The sequence below is a fragment of the Mus caroli genome, unplaced genomic scaffold (assembly GCF_978045245.1).
Source record: "Mus caroli unplaced genomic scaffold, Mus_caroli_1 scaffold_2, whole genome shotgun sequence".
NCBI classification, from domain to species: Eukaryota; Metazoa; Chordata; class Mammalia; order Rodentia; family Muridae; genus Mus; species Mus caroli.
This window is the reverse complement of record NW_028227257.1, coordinates 16922769-16947664: the sequence shown is the minus strand read 5'-3', so window position 1 is coordinate 16947664 and position 24896 is coordinate 16922769. Positions and strand designations below refer to the sequence as shown.

The 24896-nt window shown below is 45.6% G+C and overlaps 1 protein-coding gene across 12 annotated transcripts in view; it reads right to left on the bottom strand.

The window, feature by feature from the left end:
• Positions 1-23634, bottom strand: part of Ptprt (protein tyrosine phosphatase receptor type T) — a 1119809-nt gene extending 1096175 nt beyond the window's left edge. For all 12 annotated transcript variants that reach the window (XM_029473981.2, XM_029473985.2, XM_029473982.2 and 9 more), the window contains exon 1: positions 23364-23634. In XM_029473981.2, coding sequence (XP_029329841.1) covers positions 23364-23463 — 100 coding nt within the window. In that variant the 5' untranslated portion in view covers positions 23464-23634. The remainder of the gene's footprint in view (positions 1-23363) is intronic.
• Positions 23635-24896: the final 1262 nt, after the last annotated feature.

Sequence of the window (24896 nt, the reverse complement as noted above, 5' to 3'; positions counted from 1 at the left end):
GAGCCAAACAAAGAAACATGGGCCTCTGGCCAGCTTCCCACTTTATAGGATTTTATTGAAATGCAGCCAAGTCCCTTTGTTTACACTTCTTTCTGTGGCTACTAATCTGACCCTTGATGGAAATTTTTTTGCTGAGTCCTGTGACATGCTGTTCACAGAACACAGAACTTAATAGAGGCACATATTAAATCTTTTTCTACTAATGTTTTTCTTAGCCAGACTTGCAAATGAGTTTGTGGACTTTAAGGACACATCAAGTAACATGAAAGAGGAGGAGATTTTGAGTTCATTAAATAATTTCTAAGTGAGGCATGGGAAGCTGATTCAGTCAGGAAAGTGCTTGCCACGCAAGCTCAAAGACCCAAGTTTGATCCCCAGAACCCACATGAAAATGCTGGGTCTGGGGTCTGAGGCAATGGTTTAGTCAGGAAAATTGCTTGCTATATGAGCACAAGGACTAGAATTTGAATCTCCAAGACCTATATAATAGCTGGACATGGTAGTACAAGTTCCTCAGCACTGGGGCAGGAAAGACAGGTGAATCACTACAGTTCCTTGGCTAGCCAGCCTAGGCAAGTGGTGAGCGCCTAGTTCAGTGGGAAACCCTGGCTCAAAAATTAACATGGAGAGGAACTGAGGAAGACTTCCGACATCAATCTCTAGCCTCATATGCACGCACACACACACATACACATGCACACACATTCACAGATTCACACAAACACACACACAAATTCACACAAGCACACACACACAAGCACATAGGCATATATACATACCTGCATAAACATGAAGAAACACACAAAGAAACTATAAGTTAGCTTATAGAAACACAGGTCCCACTGAGAAGACCAGTAGGGAAACCAGAGAGAGAATTAAGACCAATGAGCATGACAGGTATTTCAGGATCACTCGCTGTGGCTCCATGCACAATTACTAAGATTGGGCCACAGTCCGGATCCTGAGTCTTCTGGATGCTTTTGCAAAAGTTCACCACAGGCAGGACGAACCAAATGTTCATGGTGTCAGGACATGATGCCAAGCTTCCACACCCTCTACACCATGCCCAGAGATCCCAACCCTGCCCGCAACCAAAAGCTGGCTGCTCTTGATTTCAAAAGCACCTTTACCCCATTTTTCCTGTAAAAAGGCAACTCATTTTTTGCTCTGATGGACATAAAATCCCCCTCAGGAGCCTGCCTCTTGCCAACTGCCATGTGGCACTGCCCAGTCCCATCTGGGCGGCTGGCACAGACCCCGGCAAGCTGAGCAGAAGGCCCCAGGAGGATCCTCAGATCACGGCTCCATCACAATGACCTACTTGGGATTAGAACAACATTTTAGAGTGTAGCTATGTTTTATGGGTCATAAATATTGCACAGATGTTTCTTATTTACACAGACGTGGTAGGTTATTACTGCCACATTACCATGCTAATATGGCTACTCCTGCTTTGGAAACTGGAGGGCAGGAAGCTGGGAGATGTATTTAAGTAACCATGCTGTCACGTGGGGAGAGAGGGGAGCAATGTTTGATAAAAACAAGACAAAACAGAAACATATACTGAGACTCTTAGGTTTACTCCACAGATGACATTTGAAGTCAGTAGAAACTTTCCTAAGACATCAGTTGTGGACATGAGAGGACAATGTCTTAGATAATGATGGTGGTGGCAGCATCTGGCACCAGATGCATGCTCTCTGCTTCATCTAGGCACTGCCTCTCTTAATCCCCATGTCAGCTTTTTGAAGTGGCTCTTGTCATTATATCCCTTTGACATATAAGGAAATCAAGGCACAAGCCAGGAATCCACTAGTAACAGGACCAGCATCTGACTCCAAATCTCTTGTTCTCTTCCTATCCACCATCCCCTGACCATGAGCAAAAGACTTAGAGCAGCCATGGGCTCCTGCAGAGGCAAAAGCTGTCTTGGGTTGTCCCAGGCTGAGTCACTAAAGTTATACAATGTCTCAACGCAATCTCATGAACCCTGGAAATTACGACCTTGACTTTCTGCATGGGCAGATGTGCACGGGCTGATGTGCACGGCCATTTTCCATGCTCCCTCACTCTAGAAGCAGCAAGGATGTGTGCCTTTGGGATTCTCATCTGGGGCTGCTCTGTTCTACTCCTCCCCTCCCATCACACAAATACAGCCTGTATGATTCCTACTACAACAAAGGGCTTTTCATGATGGCCCACTAGATGCTGCCAAATGTCAGGGCTTCCAGAAACATGCCTGACTAGAGGCAAGTACACTGCCACACACACACACACACACACACACACACACACACACACACACACCCCAAAGCAGCAGCAATTTAAGCCTACCATCTCTGCATGGTGACAGCCAGATACTTTCTAGACAGCAATCACAAAAGGAAGTTTTATTTATTTTACTTTCAGATGGGATAAACAATCCAGTAAGAAAAGAAAGACATCTTGCTAAGCTGTGGTCCTAACCAATGGACATTGCCTGAAAATGGAAACAGCAAACAAAGGAAACCTACCTGGGTAGAAATTACAGAGGAGGAATAAGAGGAAGGTCTGGGGAGGCGGCTCTGCAGAGATGGGTCCACTGGTACTGTTCCTCACAGGACCTGAGTCTGGTTCTCAGCACCCAAGATGAGCAGCTCACAACCTCCTGAAACTGGATTACAGTGGGTCCAACACCCTCTTCTAGCCTCTGTGGGCACCTGCATGTGTGGCAATCACACACACACACACACACACACGTAAAAGCAATAATACATCTAAAATGAAGACGCAGTCTGGATAGACAGAAAACAGAGTAAAAGCTGAGGTCACAGCCCTGAAAGAGAAAGACAAGACGCCCGCTGTGGTCAGAGCATCAGAGCAGGGGCCAGTGGCCCTTCTCTATGAGCAGCCAGGTTATAGTCACTTTACCCTTGCAGGCCATTTGGTTTTCATTGCAGATACTCAGTTCCACGGCCCTAGCATGAAAGCAGCCACAGATGATATGGAAGCAAATGGCAATGCACTGTAATGTTCCAATGTAGTTTTGTTTTGTTTTTTTTACAGACATTGAAATTCAAAGTTCATATAATCTTCATAACCCCCGAAAATAGAAACACTATTCTTCATTTGAATGTAATAAATAAAAAAAATAAGCAATGGGCCCTGGGATGCAGGCTGCTGTCCCCTGGGTTAAACTCAACCAAATAAGTGAATGGCAGAAGCGGAGTGGGGGGACCTTGCTAGGACCTGGCTCTAAGAGGCAGGAGGCAGCAGTTTGGGCTGCACTCGGAGTGTACAGAGCAGAACAACTTGAAATAAGGGAAGGCTCGGTCTGATTTATGCTTTCAAAACTTGCATTGCAGTTGCATGGCAGTTCTGTTGGTCTCATCAACCTCCTTTGCAATGTGCCAGCAGGGAGCAGAACAGTGTCCGGAGTATCTGGAGCAAGTAAGCCCTCCTCCTCTAGGACACTCTATGGATCTATCTGTTGATTTCTCTAAGTCTGACTCAGTGAAGGTTTTTCTTTTTGCCCAATGCTGATTCCTGGGCCCTCTATCACTAAACTTGGCCTTGGGAAGATGATGTTTGGAAGATACATTTTTTCCAGCATTTCATTTCATTTCCCTTCACAACTGAAGCCATCTGACCAGCAACTGATCACAGCCAAACAGTCAACACTTTCTGTACGTCTGACAGGCTCCATCTTTGCCTCAAACATATCACTGCCAGTACCTGTACCTTCACGTCTACATTTTGACTCATTTTTATCCCATAAGAGAAAACTGAAAGGGTTCCAATCACAGCTCTCCAGACAAAGCAGAGATGGAGAGGGGAAGGACAACCATCCTTGTAGTTGGTAGACGTTAGTGCACAATGGCTTTGATTGGTTTTGTAAAATCCAAATTCAACGCAGCAGGGGAGACATGAATGGATAATGGACAGTTCTCACAATTCTTCCCTGTATGAGAGGAAAAAAAGACTCAGCTCTTAGCTAACTCCTTCCTGCCCTGCCTCCGACACCCACCCTGCAACCTAGTTTGACCTTTGTACACTCCTATGCTATGCCTTGACATCTTGATATTCAGCTTAGATGGGTGATCCTAGCCACAGCGAACTCCTGTCCCAGCAGACAGGAAGGGCCACCATGTCAGTCGCACCAACAAAAACTTTACTCTCAATGCCTATTGATGTCTTTAAAAGTTCAACAGCTTTTGACATTGTTAAGACTGGAGCAGACTCAAGCTTGTTTCTGAATCCTGATTCCTTTCTCTGTGCTAAGAAACGCTGTCTACTTCCAGGTTATTGTGATGCAGAGAGGAAGTCACATATTTCAAAGCTTTTGTAAGATACCTAAGTAACTTCAGCAAGTCTGTCAGGATAATCCATCCCCGTTTGAGTTTTCTGGTTAAATTTCAACCTTTCTCGTCCCTAAAGAAGCGACATTTTTGTAGCAAGGATCTAAAGGCTGCTAGAAGGAAATTTTGAGATGTGAGTCTACAAAAGGAAGGCTCCAAGAAGGCCCCAGATAATTACCTCAGATCACTCACAATATGTCTACTACCTTTGCTTACATGGGGGATGGACTAAGAAGTACCTTTTAACAAGCAGAACCTGGTAAAGGTGATGAAGTGTCTTTCTAGTACTTCAGAGTGGGGGGTTAAAGCCAGTACTGATGGAGTGATCACTGTGGCAAGGAACTAAGGATGACTTCCAGATAACAGCCCCAAGGAGCCAAGGGTCTCAATCCAGAAACCTGCAAAAGAAATTAGTGTAGCCATCAACTCTCCAAGCATGAAAACAGTTCCTTCCCAGTGCAGCTTCCGATGAGCTCACAGCCCTGGCTGCTACCTTGAATGAAACCTTGTGAGACCAAAAAGCAAAAGACCCAGGTAAGTTATTCTCAGATCACTGGCTCTCAGAGTTGAGAGATGATGATAAATGTGCAGAAAGTGGATAATTTTGCAGACTTTGATATACAGGGATAGTTAATGAATACAGAGTCGAAACTGTCGTTTCAATTTGGATTTGTCAAGTCAGCCAATCTAGAAGTCATGATGTCAACTTTCTATACCTCTTACTGTACCGTCCAATGCTTGCACACACTTAGAAGGCTGGAGATGCAGCACAGTTGATAGAGTCCTTGTCTAGCACTCATCAAGCCCTGGACATAATGCCTAGCATCATATAAACCCACTGCAGTGGCTCTTATGTATAATCTCAGCACTCAGACATGCAGGCAGGAGCTCCAGGAGTTCAAGGTCACTCTCAGTTATGTAGGAAGATCAAGGTCATCCTAGGCTGCAGGAAACCTTGCAAAAGAAAGAAAGATTATTTGCTGTGCAGCACAGGGCTATTGTGCCCATCAGTTTACAGCAGCTGTGACTGAATGCACAAGACCCGCACAAGATCAAACCAGCCGAAATCCCAGCACAGGCAGGGTAGGAGCTCATGGTGTCCCTCCCCTAGCTGAAAAGCTGCTGAAAACTGATGGCTGCTGAGAGAGGAAAGGATACAGCTGCCAAGAGGTTACTTATACTCCAGAAGATGGCCCCATACCCACCCCATTCAGGCAGCACTGAGTGGATTCACTGGATTTACAAAAAAAAAAAAAAGAAAAGAAAAGAAAAGAAAAGAAACCAAAACAAGAAGAGATGACATAAGGTCTGGAGGAAAAGGTAGTTTGGGGGATGAGAGAAAATTAGAAAGGAGAAAATAGAGTGGACTTGATCCAAACACATTATGAGTATAAAATTCTCAATAAAAAACTTTGCACATTTGAAATATATTGGAGATTGACTTCATCAAAAGGATCTCTACATTAAGCCAATCTGTAGCACTTTCTTGCTAAAAGCATCAGCTGCCAAGTCTTTCCCTTTGAAGCAAATGACAAAGAGAAACGTCAAACTGTTTCACAGACATCTCTTAAGTTGGGAGGCTGAGGTCATGTCAGAGCCTGGCCTGATTTGCAACACAACCAGGGTGCAGTTAAATAGCTTGGCACTGAGGCTTCCCCAGACCATTTCAATCCCAATTTTGTGAACCTTGGTGTCACAGACTCTTGGTGTCACTGTGATGCGTCCTCTAGGAGGGGGTCCCTTAGCTGTTACAACCTCATTGTTTGCTATCCAGACATCAGGAGTTGTTTATGTGCACTTCACATGGAAAATAAATGCTATTTTAAAACTGAGATCCCAAAGTATAAACTTACTCCCCTGATGAGATAGTTCAAGAAAAAAAAAATTAAAAGCCAAAGAAAAGGGAGAAAGAGCATTGTTGTTCATGGAAACAGTTACCAGGTGACACAGCCAAGCTCTGTAGAGAGCAAAGGCCCAGCCCTCTTTTTTTTTTTTTTTTTTTTTTTTTTTTTTTTTTTTTTTTTTTTTTTTTGGTTTTTACGAGACAGGGTTTCTCTGTATAGCCCTGGCTGTGGCTGTCCTGGAGCTCACTTTGTAGACCAGGCTGGCCTCGAACTCAGAAATCCGCCTGCCTCTGCCTCCCGAGTGCTAGGCCCAGCCCTCTTAACCAAGTACTGGACACCACCCAGATTCTCCTCTTGCCCCAATGCTCCCTTGTGCATTCTCTTCCATTCCTACTTACTCATCATAAGCCCCCAGTCAAGCTATTCCCATGGAAACTTACTCTGACAACAGAACTATCCGAAAAGCTACACACTCTCCTTGAAATCACTTACCTCTCCAAACCCTTGGAACCCAGGTCACTAGTTTGAAGGCATCATTCCAAACAGGAGATACTCAGTCTGTGGAGGAAAGCCATTAAAACTGATCCACACACCCTGCCCTCTTCCAGGACACAAGGAGGTCATAGTGTGCACCCCAGGATAAATGTCTAAACCGAAGGTTTAGAGTCTTTCCCCAACTCTCATCTCCCATATGGCTTTGGGTTGGCCTATCCCTTAAGACTTATCAGCCATTGTGAAAAGTAAGATCTGCAGGAGATGAACCGCCTAAAAGTAAAGCACTCTAAGAGAGAATTGTGGGAATTAGAACAAAACAATAAGCCAAGGTTAGACAAAAAAATAAGTTAGCATTTAAAATCTCACACCTGTTTTCTTCACCTGACATCATAATGGTTATGACTGCCAGTAGATCTTCAGCAAAGCAATAAGGTGGGGTCTCAGGGGTTCGAGGGACACAGCAATCCCTGCCCACAGAGCCAGCAGCTCCGGCTACTGAGTTTATTAAGACTTCACTGCTGTGTCTTCTCAGTTTCCTTCCTCCTCTCTAACAATCAGGCTGTTGTTCCTTTTATTTACCTCCCTGGCAAGCCTGTTTCCCCAGAACAGCAGGCCGTCCTCCTTTTAAACCCTCTGAGCTCATGGAATCAGATAAAAACTTGTTAAAAGTTTTCATAGAACTTCAGCCACTCGGGAAGGGTCTGGGGCTCTCCCTTGGAGAGGAGATGAGATGTCTGTGTGTGCCTAGCATCACTTTGACCATTTTCTGGGCTCTGCGTGGTGCAAGGGAAGGCAGCCTCCTAAACAGCAGGACTCTGGATAAAATAAGAAAGGAGATTTGAAAGGTTATCTGGTAACCACTTACCATTCCCAAAAAGAACTGGGCCTGGTGCCTACCAATTTAGACACATATCTGAATGCCAATATTTAGAAGGTCTGTAGTGAAACAGGTCCGTATCTGACAGGCAGAGAAAAGTCGCACTTAGCATGAGCACCATTTCTACACTGTCCATTCACTCTTTGACATCTTTGCTTTCGGCTCACACTCATCCAATAGGATAAGCACAATTATCCCCATTCTCTGATGGAGAAATGAAGGTCTTGGATAAAAAGAATAAAATATTTTCCCAAGGACAAAGAGAGAAAAAGACAGATGTTAAGCATTCCAGTCCAGATGGGGATTAAAATGTTTCCAGAGTTTCTTGTGAGGTCCAGGTCTAGCAAGTCTTCCTAACAAAGAACAGTGAACAGTGGAATTTCAGATTCACACATGAAATTGAGATTCATCATACAGTTTGGGCATTAACTACCAATTTTCTATAAGATAACATAACCACCATAGCTGCTGCCCGATGCCAATGATCTTATATACATCACCACAAACCTTACCAATGCCCTGCCAGCTGGTAGAATCACTGGCACGTGGTAAACCAAGGTTCCACAAGGCACAGTAACTTGCCAGAGAACACATTGCCGAGACTTAGTTCTGCTTTCCCCTACTCCATTGTCTATTTCAGGTCCAGCATCCTGGGTGACCTTAGATAAAATATATTTAAGGCCAAACTATTCCTTTACGACGCACTTGATCTTTACAATCCAGAAAACTCCTTTGAATCTTGCACAGTGTTGAAATGAAAAGGACGCTGCCCTGGAAATAGATGCAAGCTAGGCTGAAGCCCAGGCTTGGCCAGTGAACGGTCATCTATCTGGCAGAGTAGGCCACATACCCTCAGGAATGTTGAGTGTACTTTGTTAGGGACTCCCTGAAGAGTAAATGGGACAGTGGGTGACACAGGAACATTGCACCGTGGTTTCTGGTACACATCGGGGTGCCACAGGCATTCTTCCTTTAAATCATCTATTATCAGAAACACTGGTAAGGATGTCTGCCTAGTAGCTGCAAGCTAAACCAACTTCTACTATAAAAGACAGAACATACCATCTTCAGCTGAAGTTTGAGATCATGACTCATTCACCCACAAAAGCTCACACTGTGTATAGAACTATGGACAGCACAAGCAATCATCCCTGACTAGGACAGAAACCCAACCCTCATGGAACATAACTTCTAGTAAAAATAATTACAAACAAACATTATCATCAACAACAACAACAAATGCACCAAGATAAATAAGCCAAGCATTTCCAAAGTGCCAAAGACACGATGGACCTTAGTTGTCTATTAAAAAAAAATTAGAAAATTTCTGGGTCTGTAGGGTAAGCTATATCTTGGGAAATACCACCATCCTGGACAAATAGTGTAGTGGTTTGAACAAGCACACCCTGCCCCCAAATATGCTCATATATTTGAATGTTTAGTCCTTAGTAGGTGGAAGTATTTGGCAATAAGGAGGAGGTGTGGCCTTCCTGGAGGAGGTGTGTTATCAAAGGTGGGCTTTGTGGTTTCAAAAACCCATGCTACTCCTGGTTCTTCGTCGTCGTCGTCGTCTCCTCCTCCTCCTCCTTTCTTCTTCTCCTTTCTTCTTCTCCTTTCTTCTCCTTCTTGTTCTTCCTCTCTCTCTCTCTCTCCCTCCCTCTCTCCCTCTCCCTCTCCCTCTCCCTCTCTTTCTCTCTCTCTCTCTCTCTCTCTCTCCATTAACATTTGGTTAAGGTCTAAGCTCTCAGCGGGTACTGCAGCTTCATGCCTGCTTGCCTGCTGGCCTGTTCTCTGCCACAATGACCATGGACTCACTAGAAAGACTGTGAGCCCCAAATTAGATGCTTTCTTTTATAAGTCGCCTTGGTCATGATGTGTTGTCACAGGAATAGAAAAGGAACTAAGACAAATGGAAACGGCTGGTCAGCCTAGTGAGGTTCCTCTTGTGCTTTCAGGCACTAACAGGGCTCTGGTGAGTTCCCAGAACTCCTAATACCAACAAGAGCATTTACTGAGCACTTCCCATGAGCCTGGCCCTCTCCTGAGACTCTGCCTGTATCACCACAGTGATCTGTCATCACCACAACTGTCAGGACATCACCATTAGCATCATCTCAACAGATGACCAGATGGAGGTCTTCAGAGGACTCCATCAAGGTCATAATGTATGCTTGAGACAACCATTTTCTGGAGCCCACAGTCAGATCTCCAAGCTGAGCCCACTCCTTACACACCTATACATTTCTTCTTAAGAAAACAGATGGATCATCTGTAGATGACCCAATTCCACAAAGAAGATTCATCCCAAAGCCAAGAGGCTTATTAGGGATCATGCCTTAACCCTGTGTTCATGGAACCGACACTGAGAGGGGAGGGAATCTGCCTATTCTTTATTGCCAGTCTCACACCACAAGAGTAAGGAGGTAGGAAAGAGATTAGGTATCTTTAGAAAAATTAAAGAAAAAAATTCTCCAGGCCTCTCATCTCAAAATTTAGAGACTTACAGAAAAAAATAAATATCTGCAACACTCAACACTAGATACATCTAAACTCAAAGGTAGCCCCACCCAATGGTATGAGCATCAGCTTCAAACTTGTTGAATTGAAAGAGGAATCTTCTCCCCAAGCTAAACATTCTTCTAGACTACTGAATCTGCTAGAGCCGCAGAGGACCAAAGACCATAGCCTAGGGTTTGGGGGCACAGCTGTCCTCAGTCACAGGAGCCTCTAATAGAACCTAGTAAAACAAAATCTGACTCAGGGTATGAGGGAATCTCTCCACAAAATTCTTCTCTTGTAGCTCAGTGGTTAAGACCATTGACTGTTCTTCCAGAGCACCTGAGTTCAATTCCCAGCTACCACATGATGGCTCACAACCATCTATAATGGAATCTGAAGCCCTCATCTGATGACCATGAAAACAGAGTGCTCATGTACATAAAAAATAAATAAGTAAATCTTTAACAACAAGAAGAGACTAGAAAAGATGAGTCTCTTGTGAGAAACAGGGCTTACTGCACAGACAACATACTCTCTCCTTCTTACTGCCTCTACTTCTTACTGCCATTAAAAAAAAAAAAAAAACCTTCTAACATTCTGTACCACATGGTGATTAAGAACCTAGACATTAGCATGAGCCGATTTATGTCCCAACCCTTGAATCTCCATGAAATGAAATGTCTTCCATGATATATGGGAATACCATGTCTTCTAGATGGAATTATAAGATGTAAATGGCATCCTAAATTTCTTCCCAACAATGTTCCCATGGAAGTTTCTAAAGGCAGACTTTCTATCCAGGAATTTCAAGTAGACCTAATTTCTCCCCTAAGGATGAAATTCACACAGTGGGCGTGTAAAGTAAATGAGAAAAAGGAACATAAATTGATAGCTAAGATTAGATATTCCAGCCTTGAGTCACTTGGGCTCAAATCCTGACGAAACCACTTGCTAGCTGTGTGACCTCAGGCTCAGTCTTAATGGCTATGTTCTTAAATTTGGTTCTTAAGTGTGCCCGCATCCTAAGACTGTTAAAGAGACTGGGTGAGTGACAATTAGCATAGCTCTTGACAACTGCCTGGCTTATTTTAAGTACCTGAAGTATGCAAGGGCGTCAGTCCTCCTGTCTGGCAGTCATTTTCCTCATGCATTCATTCTAGGGATGCTCACTTTGAATCCTTCCTGCTCTGAGACACCCAGTGCACCTGTGTTTTTCATAACTTTTGAGGCTGGTCCCTATTATTATCCCTCTGTCATCCATCATTTCACCAAATGCTTTGACATCTTGTATTTTCTTCTTTCTGTTCCAACAGACACCAACTGTTCTTCTCCTCTGTATACCTCGGGTGGTTACCAGTCTTCGTTCCAAGAGAGTCAGGACCCCTCCTGTCACATCCTAATCTAGACTGTTTTGAAGGACATACAGCTAGAAATGAGCAGCCCTGGAAAAGCTGTTTCATATCCTGGTTCTGGGACTTCACAATTCATCCTCATTGGGGGTTGGGGGAAATGGATACTGTCAAATAATAAAATAGTTCAATAGAACAAAGGCAGAATTTTTAATATATATATATTATATATATACATTATATGTGTGTGTGTGTGTGTGTGTGTGTGTGTGTGTGTGTATGCTTAACCTCTATCAAAGACCTTAAGTGATTTGAGTTTCATGAAAATAAGCTTTTTCTCTAAATCCTAGTCAGAGATATACAACTCCAGCCTTTAAATACATGGAAGTTGAGGGGTTGGAGAGATGGAAGAACATGGAAGAACACTGATGCTCTTCCAGAGGAACCAGGCTGCGGTCCCAGCCTTCAATATAGAGGCTCTCAACCATTTGTAGCTCTAGTTTCAGGGGCTCCAATACCCTCTTCTGGTCTTCACAGGCACTGCACAAAAGGGGTACACACACATCCATACAAGCAAAACCATTCACACAGAGAGAAAACAAACACCAATGGGGTTTGGGTAGGGACATGCAAACCCTGGAAGCTTCCTGGTCAGCTAGTCTAGCTAAATCTGTAAAGCTCAGGTTCAAGGTGAACCCCTGCCTCAGTAAATAAGGCGGAAGGCAACTTAGGAAGACGCTCAACATTGACCACTCGCTTCCACATGTGTGTTCACCTACACAGAGCCACACACCAGAACAGAAAAACAAACAAACAAGCAAACAAACATAGAAGTCAGCAGGTTATCGACAGATACAAAAGCTGCCCAGATTTATAGCACCCTCAAACACCAAGGATGTAAGTCAAAAGGCCTTATTAGGGCCCGTATGACCCAGAGCCAAAGGCTGTTCCATCTGTTGTGTCTAAGAGGTAACATCTGTTCCATGGAAGTCCCGGGAGATAGATAGGTGCAGGAGGAGGGCAGCTGTTACATGTCACAAGCCCCTCCGTAGACCCTCATAAGCTCCTACTCAACTATGCCCGTGTCAGCAACAGCCTCGCCCTGTCTCCTCAGTGGATCCAGCCAACCTGAGTCCCCCTGAGAAATCATCATTAGCACCCTAAAATGAGGCTTTCCACATAGAGGAAAAATAATTTCCAAATTGATTTTTGAAAAGACAAGCAGGGGAAAATAGTATATGCATTCTAAGTCCTTATCAACTGCACTTCATTAACAAATTTTAAACTCCACAGGCATCACTTAAGATTTGTTTCTATCCCTGCATAAATACGTGTGCCTGTGTGTTAATATGCGCATGTGCATGGTGATGTCCTTGGAGGTCAAAGAGGGCATCAGATCCCTGGAACTGAAGTTACAGGGGGTTGTCAGCTGCACCGTGTGGGCTTGGGGGAACCAAACCGGGGGTTCCACTTAGCCCCTGAGCCATCTCTCCAATCAGCTGCCCCCAGTATCTCCTCCTGAGAGATTAATTTCAGTCTAGAACTATTATAGAGAAAGGTGCAATTGACACCTGTCTTCTTCCCTATCAAAAATTATTGAATTGCCTTTAACAAATCTATTTTGAATATATTTCCCTTATCAGAAAGAAATAGAGTATTATACACAAAGCCAAGATGCCCTTAGTTAACATTCTGCTTCCATTTCTCCCATGTCTCTTCCAAGGGGTAATACCACCCATCTGCTGCTAACACCTCAATTATTTTGATACTCTTCAATGGTTGCTACTTATCTGATTATTACACCCATAAGATCAGCTCTGTTTTCTGCCCACAGGAGAGGATATGTCCTTGTAGATGCTGAGTTTAGTCCATAAACTGAAGAGTCTATTGTCTATAACATTCCTTAAGTAAATTATGTCAATGATCTCATTGACATAAGATCATCCATGATGCCACTGTAAAAGATAATAGCATCGCAATACATGGGCTGCAGGTAGGAAAGAAGCAGGACTGGCCTGATGTTGATGTCTCACATAGCTACACCTAATAACAGTGAAGTCTGAGGCCGGAGAAGGCCAGCCCAAGGTAGGCTTCACATGTCTCCGCTTGCATGAGCACCTTACTTTTAGGAAATTATGTTCGGAGACTTAATAAATCAAGCAACACAGAGTTGGCCATACTGCTCTGAAACCATGTCACTGGCCTCTGTAATGGGATGACAACAAGAGGCTCATGGCATTGGCCAGATGTCCAAGGATAACCACAATGCCAAAGCAGGCAACAATGGGTCAAGCATGTCTGGAACATGAGAAATGTCCTAGAAGAAGCTGAGCCTCATGAAATTTATCTGCTGTCCTCCACTTAACTGCTGGGACTAACATAAAAAAAAAAAATGTCTGAGCCCAAGGCAATGAGCCTAAGGCAAAATCCATAGACTCTTCTATGTGAGATAAAGTAAGAGTTAGGAGGAAGCTGCATATGTATCGAAAGATGGCCTAGTCGGCCATCACTGGAAAGAGAGGCCCATTGGACTTGCAAACTTTATATGCCCCAATATAGGGGAATGCCAGGGCCAAAAGAATGGGAATGGGTGGGTAGGGAAGTGGGGGACGCTATGGGGGACTTTTGGGATAGCATTGGAAATGTAATTGAGGAAAATATGTAATAAAAATATTAAAAATTTAAAAAAAAAGAGAGATGTCTGAGGTTGGAGCCCAAAACCTCTGGGTCCTAAAAGGATGCTCCTGGATCAACATCAGGAAAGGAAGCCTTGGCAGGCAGAGGTAAGTGGGACCCTAGAGTCCCTGAAGGAGCAGGTAGCCAGTGCTGCTTCTGGGATAAATGGTAGCTGTTAAGGTTATCAAAGTGCAAGAAACCAGATGAGAAATGCATCAGCAAAAGCAATATGGTGATTATACACAAAGGAATTTAATTATTTGATAATTGTTTTTCATATAGGGAAAGGTAAAGGCAATAAAGATAAGAAACTTAAATTCATCTACTTCACTTTAAAAAAAATTCTCAGGATATAGTTTTTAACTAATGAACATTTTAAAATATATGTATAGTTTTTATAGGTAGTGGTGACCCTGACATTCTATAATTGGCTCAACTGAGTCGCTCTTGTCTACCAAAAACGGGATGGAAAAGGTCGAGCCCAGAAATATACTTTACCACTTGGAATAGGCACCTTCTGGGGAGAAAATACAAAAGTCCCATTGGCAAGTCTATCAGAAGCAAAGGGTGGTTCCATAGTTAGGCGCCGCAGTTAAGGGTTTTTGCATGGTTATAATGCACATCTCAACAGTTAAAAGCTATAAGACCCCTCACATCCTGCAGGTTCCATAGCTCCTGAGTAAACCAAGTTAAAGTGGCCTCAAGACAGTGCAATCAAAGCACTAGAGAGGTGGTCTCTGCTTCGTTCCACACAGTTCTGTTTAGGGGACGAGAATCACTCTAAAGCAGAGCCAGCAGGGGTACGTGGTGGCAGCTGGCAGCACACCTGGCTTCTTGAGGGCTTTGAAGCTTTGGGAAAATAACCAGTCATCCCTCCCAGCCCCAACCCACTTCTGCCTTGAGACAGTTTAGAGTCCTGGCTTGATGTCTTCGCCACATTCCCATTCCCACACTCCCTATCACAACAGGTGGACTTGAAGAGATAGAAAGTGGTCATCAACCAGAAGAAATTCAGGTGGAGGTGACTAAAATCACAACCGCTAAGACGGTCAGAGCTTGACATGTGCAAATGGGGAACGGGCGACACTCAACACTGATGCTGCAGAGCAGAGCAGAGCAGCACCCGTGACCCAGGCATGGCAAGTACAGCGGCACAGGCTTCGTGTAGCCACATGCACCATCCCTGACCTAGACTCCACGGAAGCCATCATCCTCCTCACCTACCACATGCACACACACACACACACACACACACACACACACATATATATATATATATATATATATATATATATGTGTGTGTGTGTGTGTGTGTGTGTGTGTGTGCATGTGTATATATATGTATGTATATATATATATTATATACATATATATATATACACACATATACATACCATGCACAGCCAGATTTAGCAGGGCTGAAGAAAACAGGAAAGCAATGAGAAAGTGCTCTAAAATTCCAGCATCAAAAAGGGAAGGCTAGCCAGTCAACTCCTGAGACACATAAAGGGCACATTCAAGGTGTCTGAAAACATTCCTCTTGAGACATTTCCTGGTCTCCAGCTTGAAGATGGCAAATTATGACACCTGCCAGCCTCCATAACTATGATAGTCAATTCCTATGATAAATCTCCAAATATAACATTTGTATATGTATACATAGGATACTAGTATAATGTATAGTAATAGCATAATTGTAATATGTGAAGTAGCATTATTGTTAATATTGATACAATTTTAATACAGTATAATGGAACAACTAATTTTTAGAAATATTATATAAAATGGCTATATAGTTGATGTTGATAAATATAACATGATGAATAGATGTAAATAAATATATAGAAAAAAAATATATATATACATGTATATATACATATATATATCTTCTAGTACATTCTATTGGTTCTTTAGTTTCTTGCCTCTTCCAAAGGGAGCATGGTAAAAGCAATGGGATGTCACTTTCAAAATTAGGTTACAAAAGGCTCACTGCCCTCCTCACTCACTCTGCTGAGCTGTGGGCTGCCCCACGCTGAGATGGGGCCCATGTGTGAAGGAACTGAGGGCAGCCTGAGGTCCCAGGGAATAGCTGAATCCCACAGCTACCTTGTAGGAAAGCAGAAGAGCAGGGCCTCAGCACAATCCTGGAGGCCCTCACAAACACCTTGACTGAATCCAGTGAGAGGCTCAGACCAGAGGACTCAGCTAAGCTTCCTGCTACAAAGAAATCGCCCTTTTCTTTTTCCTAAAAGTTGGCACCCAGTGAACCCTGGCAGGGGTCCCCAGCACGGGGCTTGCATGCATGGAGGGACCACTTCCTAAATGCCTAAGGAGAAAAGAAACTGTAACATCAGTTTCTAGGCTGTACTAATTTAAGCGCAAAGTGTGACAATGTGACAAACATTTTAATTAGATTAATAAGTTCTCACATTCGAACCAACTTCATAAAACCCAACAGCTAAATGATTGTGGGTCTCTGCTGTTTAGATTTCGTTTCCATCCCTAACATTACCAGATGCCTCTGTTTTATCCCATTCTAGGTTAATGTTCAAACAAAAGCACAAATGGGCACCCCATGTGTTGATGTCCCCAGGACTCTTAAAATATCACCCAGATGTATGTTTGAGTCAGAATACCTAGTGGTTAACCTAAGATCCAGCCTACTGTCAAAAATAAATAAATAAGAACTCTCGAAGATAGTGAGAAAGGATGTGGTGTGGAGGAGATTCACAGCCCAAATTGTGATCACTCGAGCAGAAACAAGTCGTTAATACTTGAGGAAGTCAAGACCATCTGATAGTAGGTACTTTTAAAACATTTTTTTATGCCTGCTGATATGAGTTTGCCTATGCAGTCACTCATTCTTTCATTCATCTTTACTCAATAAAAAGGAGACAGCTGAACTGCCATTTTGAGATGAAAACATGACCACCTGCCGGGCAAGAGGGATGACTCACAAAAACAGATTCTGTTTTCATGACCATTTCCAGACCCAAGAGACAAAAGGCGATACGGCGGTGTCTGGGGCATTCTGAGAAGCAGGCTTAGAGGATGCCACAAAGCAGGAGCTCAGGGACAGAGGGACATGAGCTCTGAATCCTGTCTGAGCACAAGGTTCAAGATGGCAAAAAAAAAAAAAAAAAAAAAAAAAAAAAAAAAAGATCAAGATGGGTAACACTGGTTTAAGATCAGCATGAAAGTCAGGCATGGTGGTACCTGGGGAACCACAGAGCAAGAGCCTACATCCAAAGCCAGGGGCTGGGAATATAGTTCATCGGTGCAGCACTTGCCTAGCAATGTGCAAGGCCTGGGTTTGATGCCTGAAACATGCATGCACATATTACACATACACATACATACACACACACACACTATTCCAGAGAGTTGATGGAAGCCCCTAAAATAGATAGACAGAAAACCAATACAGAGCTTTTTTTTTTTTTTTTTTTTCCTCAACTGTGCAGCTATTTATCTTGGCTGGAAACCCAGGGGCCAAAAAGCACTACACCTGTGTTTATCTGGGAAACATAAGAAGCTCCTGCTAAACAGCCACATCCTTGCTATCATGGCTTGTATATGCTCAGTCCAGGGAGTGGCACGATTAGAAGGTGTGGCCCCGTCGGAGTAGGTGTGGCCTTGTTAGAGTAGGTGTGTCACTGTGGGTGTGGCCTTTAAGACTCTCCTCCTAGCTGCCTGGAAGTCAATATTCTGCTAGCAGTATTCAAAGAGCCTGCTTTCAACCTCAAAAATCCATAGAGCCATCTAATGACTCGGGTTCTTTGCCAAAACTTCATAGCCTGAAATTTTATTTTAACTATTGCCAAAGCAATGAGTAAGGAGGCAACTAGTTTATAGAGATTTAATTCACAGATTAAAGAGACTAAAAACCTACAGACCTTGCAGATATCCCATGTAAGTATTCTGGAAACTGGAGGGAGATAAGACACTCTCCTTGGATGTCTGGTGGTGTCCCTGCTTTACAGATGTGGAAGCAGAGAAACACTTCATCAAGATCATACCACAGACTTCATTTGAAAGCTCGCATTGAAGTAAACAGTTTAAAGATTTAATTCCACAACATTCCACCCACTCTAAGTATATCCTTCTAGCGTGCCCTGCCGATTCCTGGAGTTAACTAATCATGATCGCCTCCCTCCCAGCGGTCAAGCAATTCCATCATTCCAAAAAGCGATCTCACATCAGCTTGCTGAGAACCCCTGCCCATGCCCAGCCTGGGAAGCCAATGTTCTCCATAGGTTTGCTTTTTCTGAGTCTCCCATACACTATGAAAAGCATCTAGCCGCTTTAACTTAGCATATGATTCTTGATATATGTCTTAGCAGATATCCGAAATTCATCCTCTTTTATTAGCAGCAATATCCAATCGGATGGATTCGCCAGGTGATAGATACGTGGGTTACTTTCCATTTGGGGTGACTCCAAATAATACTTCTGCGAGCATTCATGCTTCCATCTTCCTCTAGACTTGTGTGTTAATTTCTGCCAGGCAGGTTCCTAAAAGCATGAGGGTGTCGTCCTATGGCAGACGCAGGCTTCCCGTTTAAAAGAAATTGACAAGCTAATCACCAAAATGCTTTTTTGCTACTTTTTAGTCCCTCCAGCACCCAATAAAAATTTTAATATGAATATTCAAAAACCACAGAGGGTCCTATGCACTCTCCACTGGTGTGCAGAGGTTGGATGTATGAGATGTGTACTTCATTCAACACTCCAGTGTGGGAAACGTCAGGTCTACCACCCTGCAGACTTGGTATTGTTTCTTAGTGACTTACTGAATACGGATCCCACAGGGCTTCTGAGCAGCCCTCCTGGTGTGTACATAGGAAATGCCAAGTGAATCACACTGAGATCTGGGGACCAAAGAGGCCCTAAGTGTCACCATTTACCATTCACATGTTGTCCCTCCATCTCTCTGCCTCTCATTCCTGTATTAAGATTCACTTTCAACAGGCCCAGTGGGGGTTGGGGGGGCAGTATCCTGTCCCTTCAACTACATCTGATTTAACAATTAAACCCTGTGGCTTCCTTCCTCTCGCACTCCATTTGAATCCATTTTCTAAGATGCCATAACACATTCTGACTGACTTTTCCTAGCCTCGTGGTACCTGCTCCTAAACCCATCACACCTGTTGGACACAGCTTGTTCTCATAGCTTTTTAAATTTGTTCCTTGGAATACTATACCTGCTATACCTTGGTCTTAGTCTTTGCTTATTTATCAACTTCATAGGTGCACCGCACACTTTATTTCTGGGGTTCATAAGAGGCAGGAGCAGAGGTGGGGACAGAGCCTGACCAGAAAGGAGGAGCGTATGCAAAAAAGGAGGAAACAGTGGAAAACCCCAAAAACTTTACCCTGATAACCTTTTTAAATCTGTGCCAGTTCAAAGGTCAAAGTGCGATTAAAACATTCTTTCCACAAATTCTGGGACAACCAAACTGACTATTGTCACTTGCTGGGACTTTTCATTTGAAATTTCTTTCTAAAAATAGTATCAGGGAATCAAGACCCACTCCCCCCGCCCCCCCCCAAAAAAATGAATAAAGGACGGGAAACTAAAAAGCATCATGAAAGTCCAGCTGTCTCCTGCTCAGTGCTTCACTTAGCTTGGCAGGAGCACCCCGGCCCCAGCTCAGATACAGGCAGGAGCACAGAGCAATGCCAAGGAGCTTAACAGTCAGCTCCCACTCTGGACAGAGTACTCCCTCCCCTCCTCCTCCTCCTCCTCCTCCTCCTCCTCCTCCTCCTCCTCCTCCTCCTCCTCCTCCTCCTTCTTCTTCTTCTTCTTCTCTCTCTCTCTCTCTCTCTCTCTCTCTCTCTCTCTCTCTCTCTCTCTCTCTCTCGCATGCATCTTCTGCTTTAGTCCTCACAAAATCCAGCGAGGCAGCTCTAATTACCCTCACTTTGCAGATAAGAGCTGGAAGTTGGAGAAGATAAACAGCCTGTCCAATGTGGCACAGCCAGTACCAAAGGCAGACGGTGAGATTCAAACCAAGAATGTTGGGCTCCAGTGCTTTTCTCCAAGCCACGCTGCCTCCCAAACACGATACTCCTTCCCCATCCTGGTTACCGTGAGGCTCCACCATCTCTTCATCACCATCGATAAATATTTATCAAGGACCACTGCCTACATAGCAATGCTCTTGTTTCCACAGCAACACGCAGTCAGAGAGTCATGGGAGTATCCCGTGCTTAAGAGAACGATGCTGTAATATCCTCTGATCATGGCTCTGTAAGGTGACAGTTATAACACTACAAGAGAAGCCATCTCTGCTGGCAGCCTGAAGCCTGTGGAAATGTGCTTAGGATAAACAAGAAGGAACTGAGACAGAAGAGAAGGATACAGACTGTAACCCAAGAAGGAGGTCTGTATTTATTTCATGTTTGTTGTTGTTGCTGGAACAGAATCAAAGCCAGGTTTCCACATTAATTGTTCTGTTATTAGGAAACAAATCAAGCAATCCGGGACAGAAAGTAAAACGCAACTGTACTGGGAACAGCTCCCCAGAGGTATCTGGCAGCAATTATTGAGTTAAATGACTACATTGCTTACAACTGCCACCCGGAGTCGGTCCCTGTCAAGATTTGGCTTTAACTTGTAATACTGAAACCCACTGATAAATAGACTAATTATCCCGTATCTAATTACGTAGCCATAGCCTTCCCTCATTCCCAAATTATGTGTTCTGTTTACCAACTATTATCAAAGCATTTTTTTTCTTTTACTATAATCCCTCGCCAAAAAAAAAAAAAAAAAATGTGGTGGCTCATGAAACACACGGTAGAGTAAGGAAGGGGGAAATTGCCTTTGATGACAGCTTCTGACTCCGACTTTTGGACACTGTAACCAACAGTCACAGCAAAGCCCATCAGCCCTCAATGTCCTAGATGTAAGATCACAAATTGAAATTGCTTCCGAGACCGGGGAATCTTCAGATCAAAGGAATATGGAGAACACACTACTGAGTTTTAAAATGCATTATTTACTCAGACTTTCAGAAAGTTTAAAATAAGATATTTCAAAAGAGACCCAAACTATAATCATACTTATAACAAATTTGGATTCCGACAATACCACAATGAGGAATAAAATAAGAAGAGAAGTCCGTTTTAACAAGTCAACAGTTGCAGGATTAACGCGTCGACAATTACAGATGTTCATAAGGAAAGCCCCGGAAGAATCCAGTTTAAACGATCTAGTTAGCATTAAAGTAGAGCGATAATGAGCTAGGTATAGAAAAAAAAAAAAAAAAAGATGCCCATTTCTATAAATGAGCGGAGCTTAGAACGCACCAAGTCACCAAGACAAGCTAATCCTACTCCTTTAAGGAGCCCGGGAACAACGCAGCCGCTTGCTAAATATATGCTATTGTAGCTTTGCAAAAGCTATGGGCCCAGGTAGAACCAAAGGAAACATATGGCGCCTTCGCAGTCAATTTCTTCCCAAACTGTACTCCAGGATTGCTTTTCTTCCCCGTGTGTTCCGAGCAGCAAACAAAGAAAAGGTGCTTCCTCCTCACACTTCTCTAAATGTTTTAACAAAAGGCTGCTGAATAAACACATTACTCATTTAAAAATTGAACCGAAGTTCTATCCCTGAGATGAAAGCGGCTCGATTTGCATTTAACAGCTGTGAGCGAGCGCCACCTTGCGGGAACATGCGGAACCGGCGTGCGTTTCAGCCCTGGACAGCTTTCTGGATGGAGCAGGTTCTGGGTTTACAGCTGCTACCCCCCAAAAGGTCTGTGGGACGTGTTTGATCCGGTTTCTGCTGCGGGAACGTGAGTACTATTAATGTATGAATGTCCCGCCAAGCCTTAGAAAACAGTAAAGATTAGAATCATAAGTCATACCCGGGTCCCCAGGACTGCCTCAAGCATCCTCCTGCCAGCTTCCTGACACAACACACACCTAACGCAGACACCAAAGCAAGGGAAACAAGAGCCTTGAAGCATCTTCAGAATGATGTTGCGGCCGTCTCTTTTCTCCCCCTCTTGTCCCAGCCTTTCAGCTTCAGACACCTCAAAAAGAGTGTCCTCCTTGCTCAACTTCCCTGGCACGAAAACAAGCTGTTCCTTCCCATACATCCTGTGTCCAGTTTCCATTTTAACATCAAGTCAGGGAAGAAAACCTAAGACATTTCTAACGGAATGTCACTCCAGCGGTTCTTCCTCTCAAAAGCAGCCTGTTTAGAGACTTCCATCAGGCTCACTGCCTTTCTTTCCCTTTCTTCCTCCCCTGATTTCTTATGTGAGCACAGCTGTTGCTTAGCAATCCAAAAGGAGCCCTTTCCTAAGTTCCGCTGACATGCCTCAACGTGCCCCCACCCCCACCCCGACCCAGCGACACCAGCTCAGTGTGGTCATTCCGAAACCAAAGGTGCTAAGAAACTTCGAGGTGATTTTGAACTTGGAGGTATCCCTCCCCACTTCTCCTTCCCTCTTTAAGGGACTCAGAGAAGGAAGCCCTACCAGTGGGGTTTTAGTGATGAGAGAGACCCTCGGGAGTGGTCTCTTCAGCTCAATCGCCACTAAGAAGACACTAGACACACTCTGGGGAACTAGCTACCTGCCCATGGGCAAGCCGAGAAAGACGAGTGTCCCGAAGTTTTCAGAAGCCCACTAGCTCACTGATCAAAGCCACTGCACTTAAAGGGCCTTAGCAGGGTACCCATTACTCTGGACAGAGCCACGAGGTGAGGTGAAGGTTTATTTTAGCCGAGTTGGTCATTCACAAGAACACTCCCATGAGAAGTCCCAGCGGCTAAGGGCTCGCTAAGGGGAGCGGCGTGTTTAGAACAACACTGGATGATCTTCAGTGTCTCCCAGGAGAAAGGAAAAGCCACCGCCCTGGCAGCCTGGGCCTGCTAGGGACCTGTGCTCCCCACTCCAAGAGCGCGCAGCCCAGGAAGCTGCCCGGGTGACAGTGCTCCGCGCCGGGCGAGAAGCGGCGCCTCCTCCCTCCACCCCGAAACACTCGAGTGACAGGTTCCGACAAGTGGGAGGCAGCAAGTGGAAATATTCGCAACAGCCGCGCAAAGTTACTCCCGCCCGGGGGTGGGGGGAAGCGGCAGGAAAGTAAAGCGACGAGGGGCCACGGGGGGGACCTGGAGCGGGACTGGGCACGCCTGGACACAGCAGCTGCGTCCCGAGGCTGGGACGGGACTCCCACCGGGCCCCGGCATCCCCTGGCCACGGGACCCAACTTTCTCCTCCCAGGGCTGGAGAGAGCGAGGGGGCCCGGGGAGCCCGGCAGGCGCACTCACCTGCGGCGCTCTGCGCTCCGGCGCCGGGCAACGGCGGCCGCTGCAGCCCCAGGAGCAGGAGCCGGAGCAGGCAGAGGGCGAGCGCGCCAAGGCTCCCCATCCGGGCGGCGGGCGGCTCAGCCCCTTCCCGAGGGCGCCGGGGCCGGGACTCGGGCGGGCGCGGGGCGGCCCCGCATCGCCAGCGCGGCTGCAGGCAGTGCGCGCCGCTGGGCTCCCGGGGCTGGCTCCTCTCCGGCTGCGGGAGCCGGCGCCGCTGCGCTCCGAGCCCAGGCGCGGCGCGAACTGAGGCGCGAGGCTGGGCGGGGGCGGGACGCGGGGGCCGGGGGGCGGTGTCCCCAGAGTCCTAACGCCGCCGCCGTCGCCGCCGCCCGCCCGGGCGCTCCGCCTCGGCCACGCACACACACCCTCGCGCGCACGCCCGCCCGCGCCTGGCACACGCCCGCGGCTGCCACTCGCGGGCTCCCCCACGCACCCTCTCCCGGGCTGGCCGGCTCGGGGCCGCTCGCGCACTCAAGCGCGTACACACATCGCTCTTGCACACACAGGATCTGCGGGGTATTCGCCTCTTCGCCCCGCGCCACACCACCCAGCTGAACATCGCTTTCAGGCTACCCTGCGAGGGCGCAGGTACGAGGCGATGGGGGGAGGAGAGAAACCTGGAACAGCCTTTGAAGTAAGGGTGGGAGAACAGGTGACTGGGGTGGGGGGCAGTGCGAGCAGGCAGGGGGAGGGAGAGGCCCGATCAACTCGGGATGCTGCTGGGCTGTGAATTGCGGGAGGGGGATGCTTCGCAAAGCTGGGGACAGCTGTTGAAGGGTCTCCTGCACACCCTAAAATTCTCTCGTATATTCATATTCTCCCTTTCTCTTTCCTTCTCTCTCCCTTTCCCTCCCTCTCTTTCCTCATCCCCTATCATCTAGTCAGCGGTCCAGCACAGCCGACCTTAATCACAACACATCTCTTTCTCTTGTCCCTAACCCCGCCCTACACACACAGGTGTGGGAATCTCTCCCCTTTCTCTAGCTGCCTCCCCTGTTCTCCCTTTCTTAGGAGATAGAATCATGGAGCTTTCCCCCTTTTGCTTCCTGGTCTGAACAAAGACCTGGTTGGGGCTGAAGGCCTAAAGACATAGATCACTGGGCAGTGCCTGCCACAGCCCACAGGCCTGCCACCAGGGGAGGGATGTGAGCCTTGTATATAAAGGCCGTGGATAAGGACACCCAAAGAGGCTGAAGGGATTCCTACTTTGTAAACACTTTACTGCCTGCCCAAAGACCTCCTTCGGTTTAACAAAGTGCTTCCCCCTCCCCATTCCACTCCCTTGTTAGAGTCCCAAAGGACTGAATCCGACAGACAGACCATTAGGAGTCATATGGAAGTCAAACACAGCCAGAGTCTCCAAAAGTGGGGCACCAGGGACTCTGGGTTGGAGTTGCTTTGGCAGAGCCTCACTGGTACCCCAGCTCTGCCGAGGTGGACGTTTTTATTGAACACCAGCCCGTTTATTTCTCTCAGCCCACACTTGTAATTCCA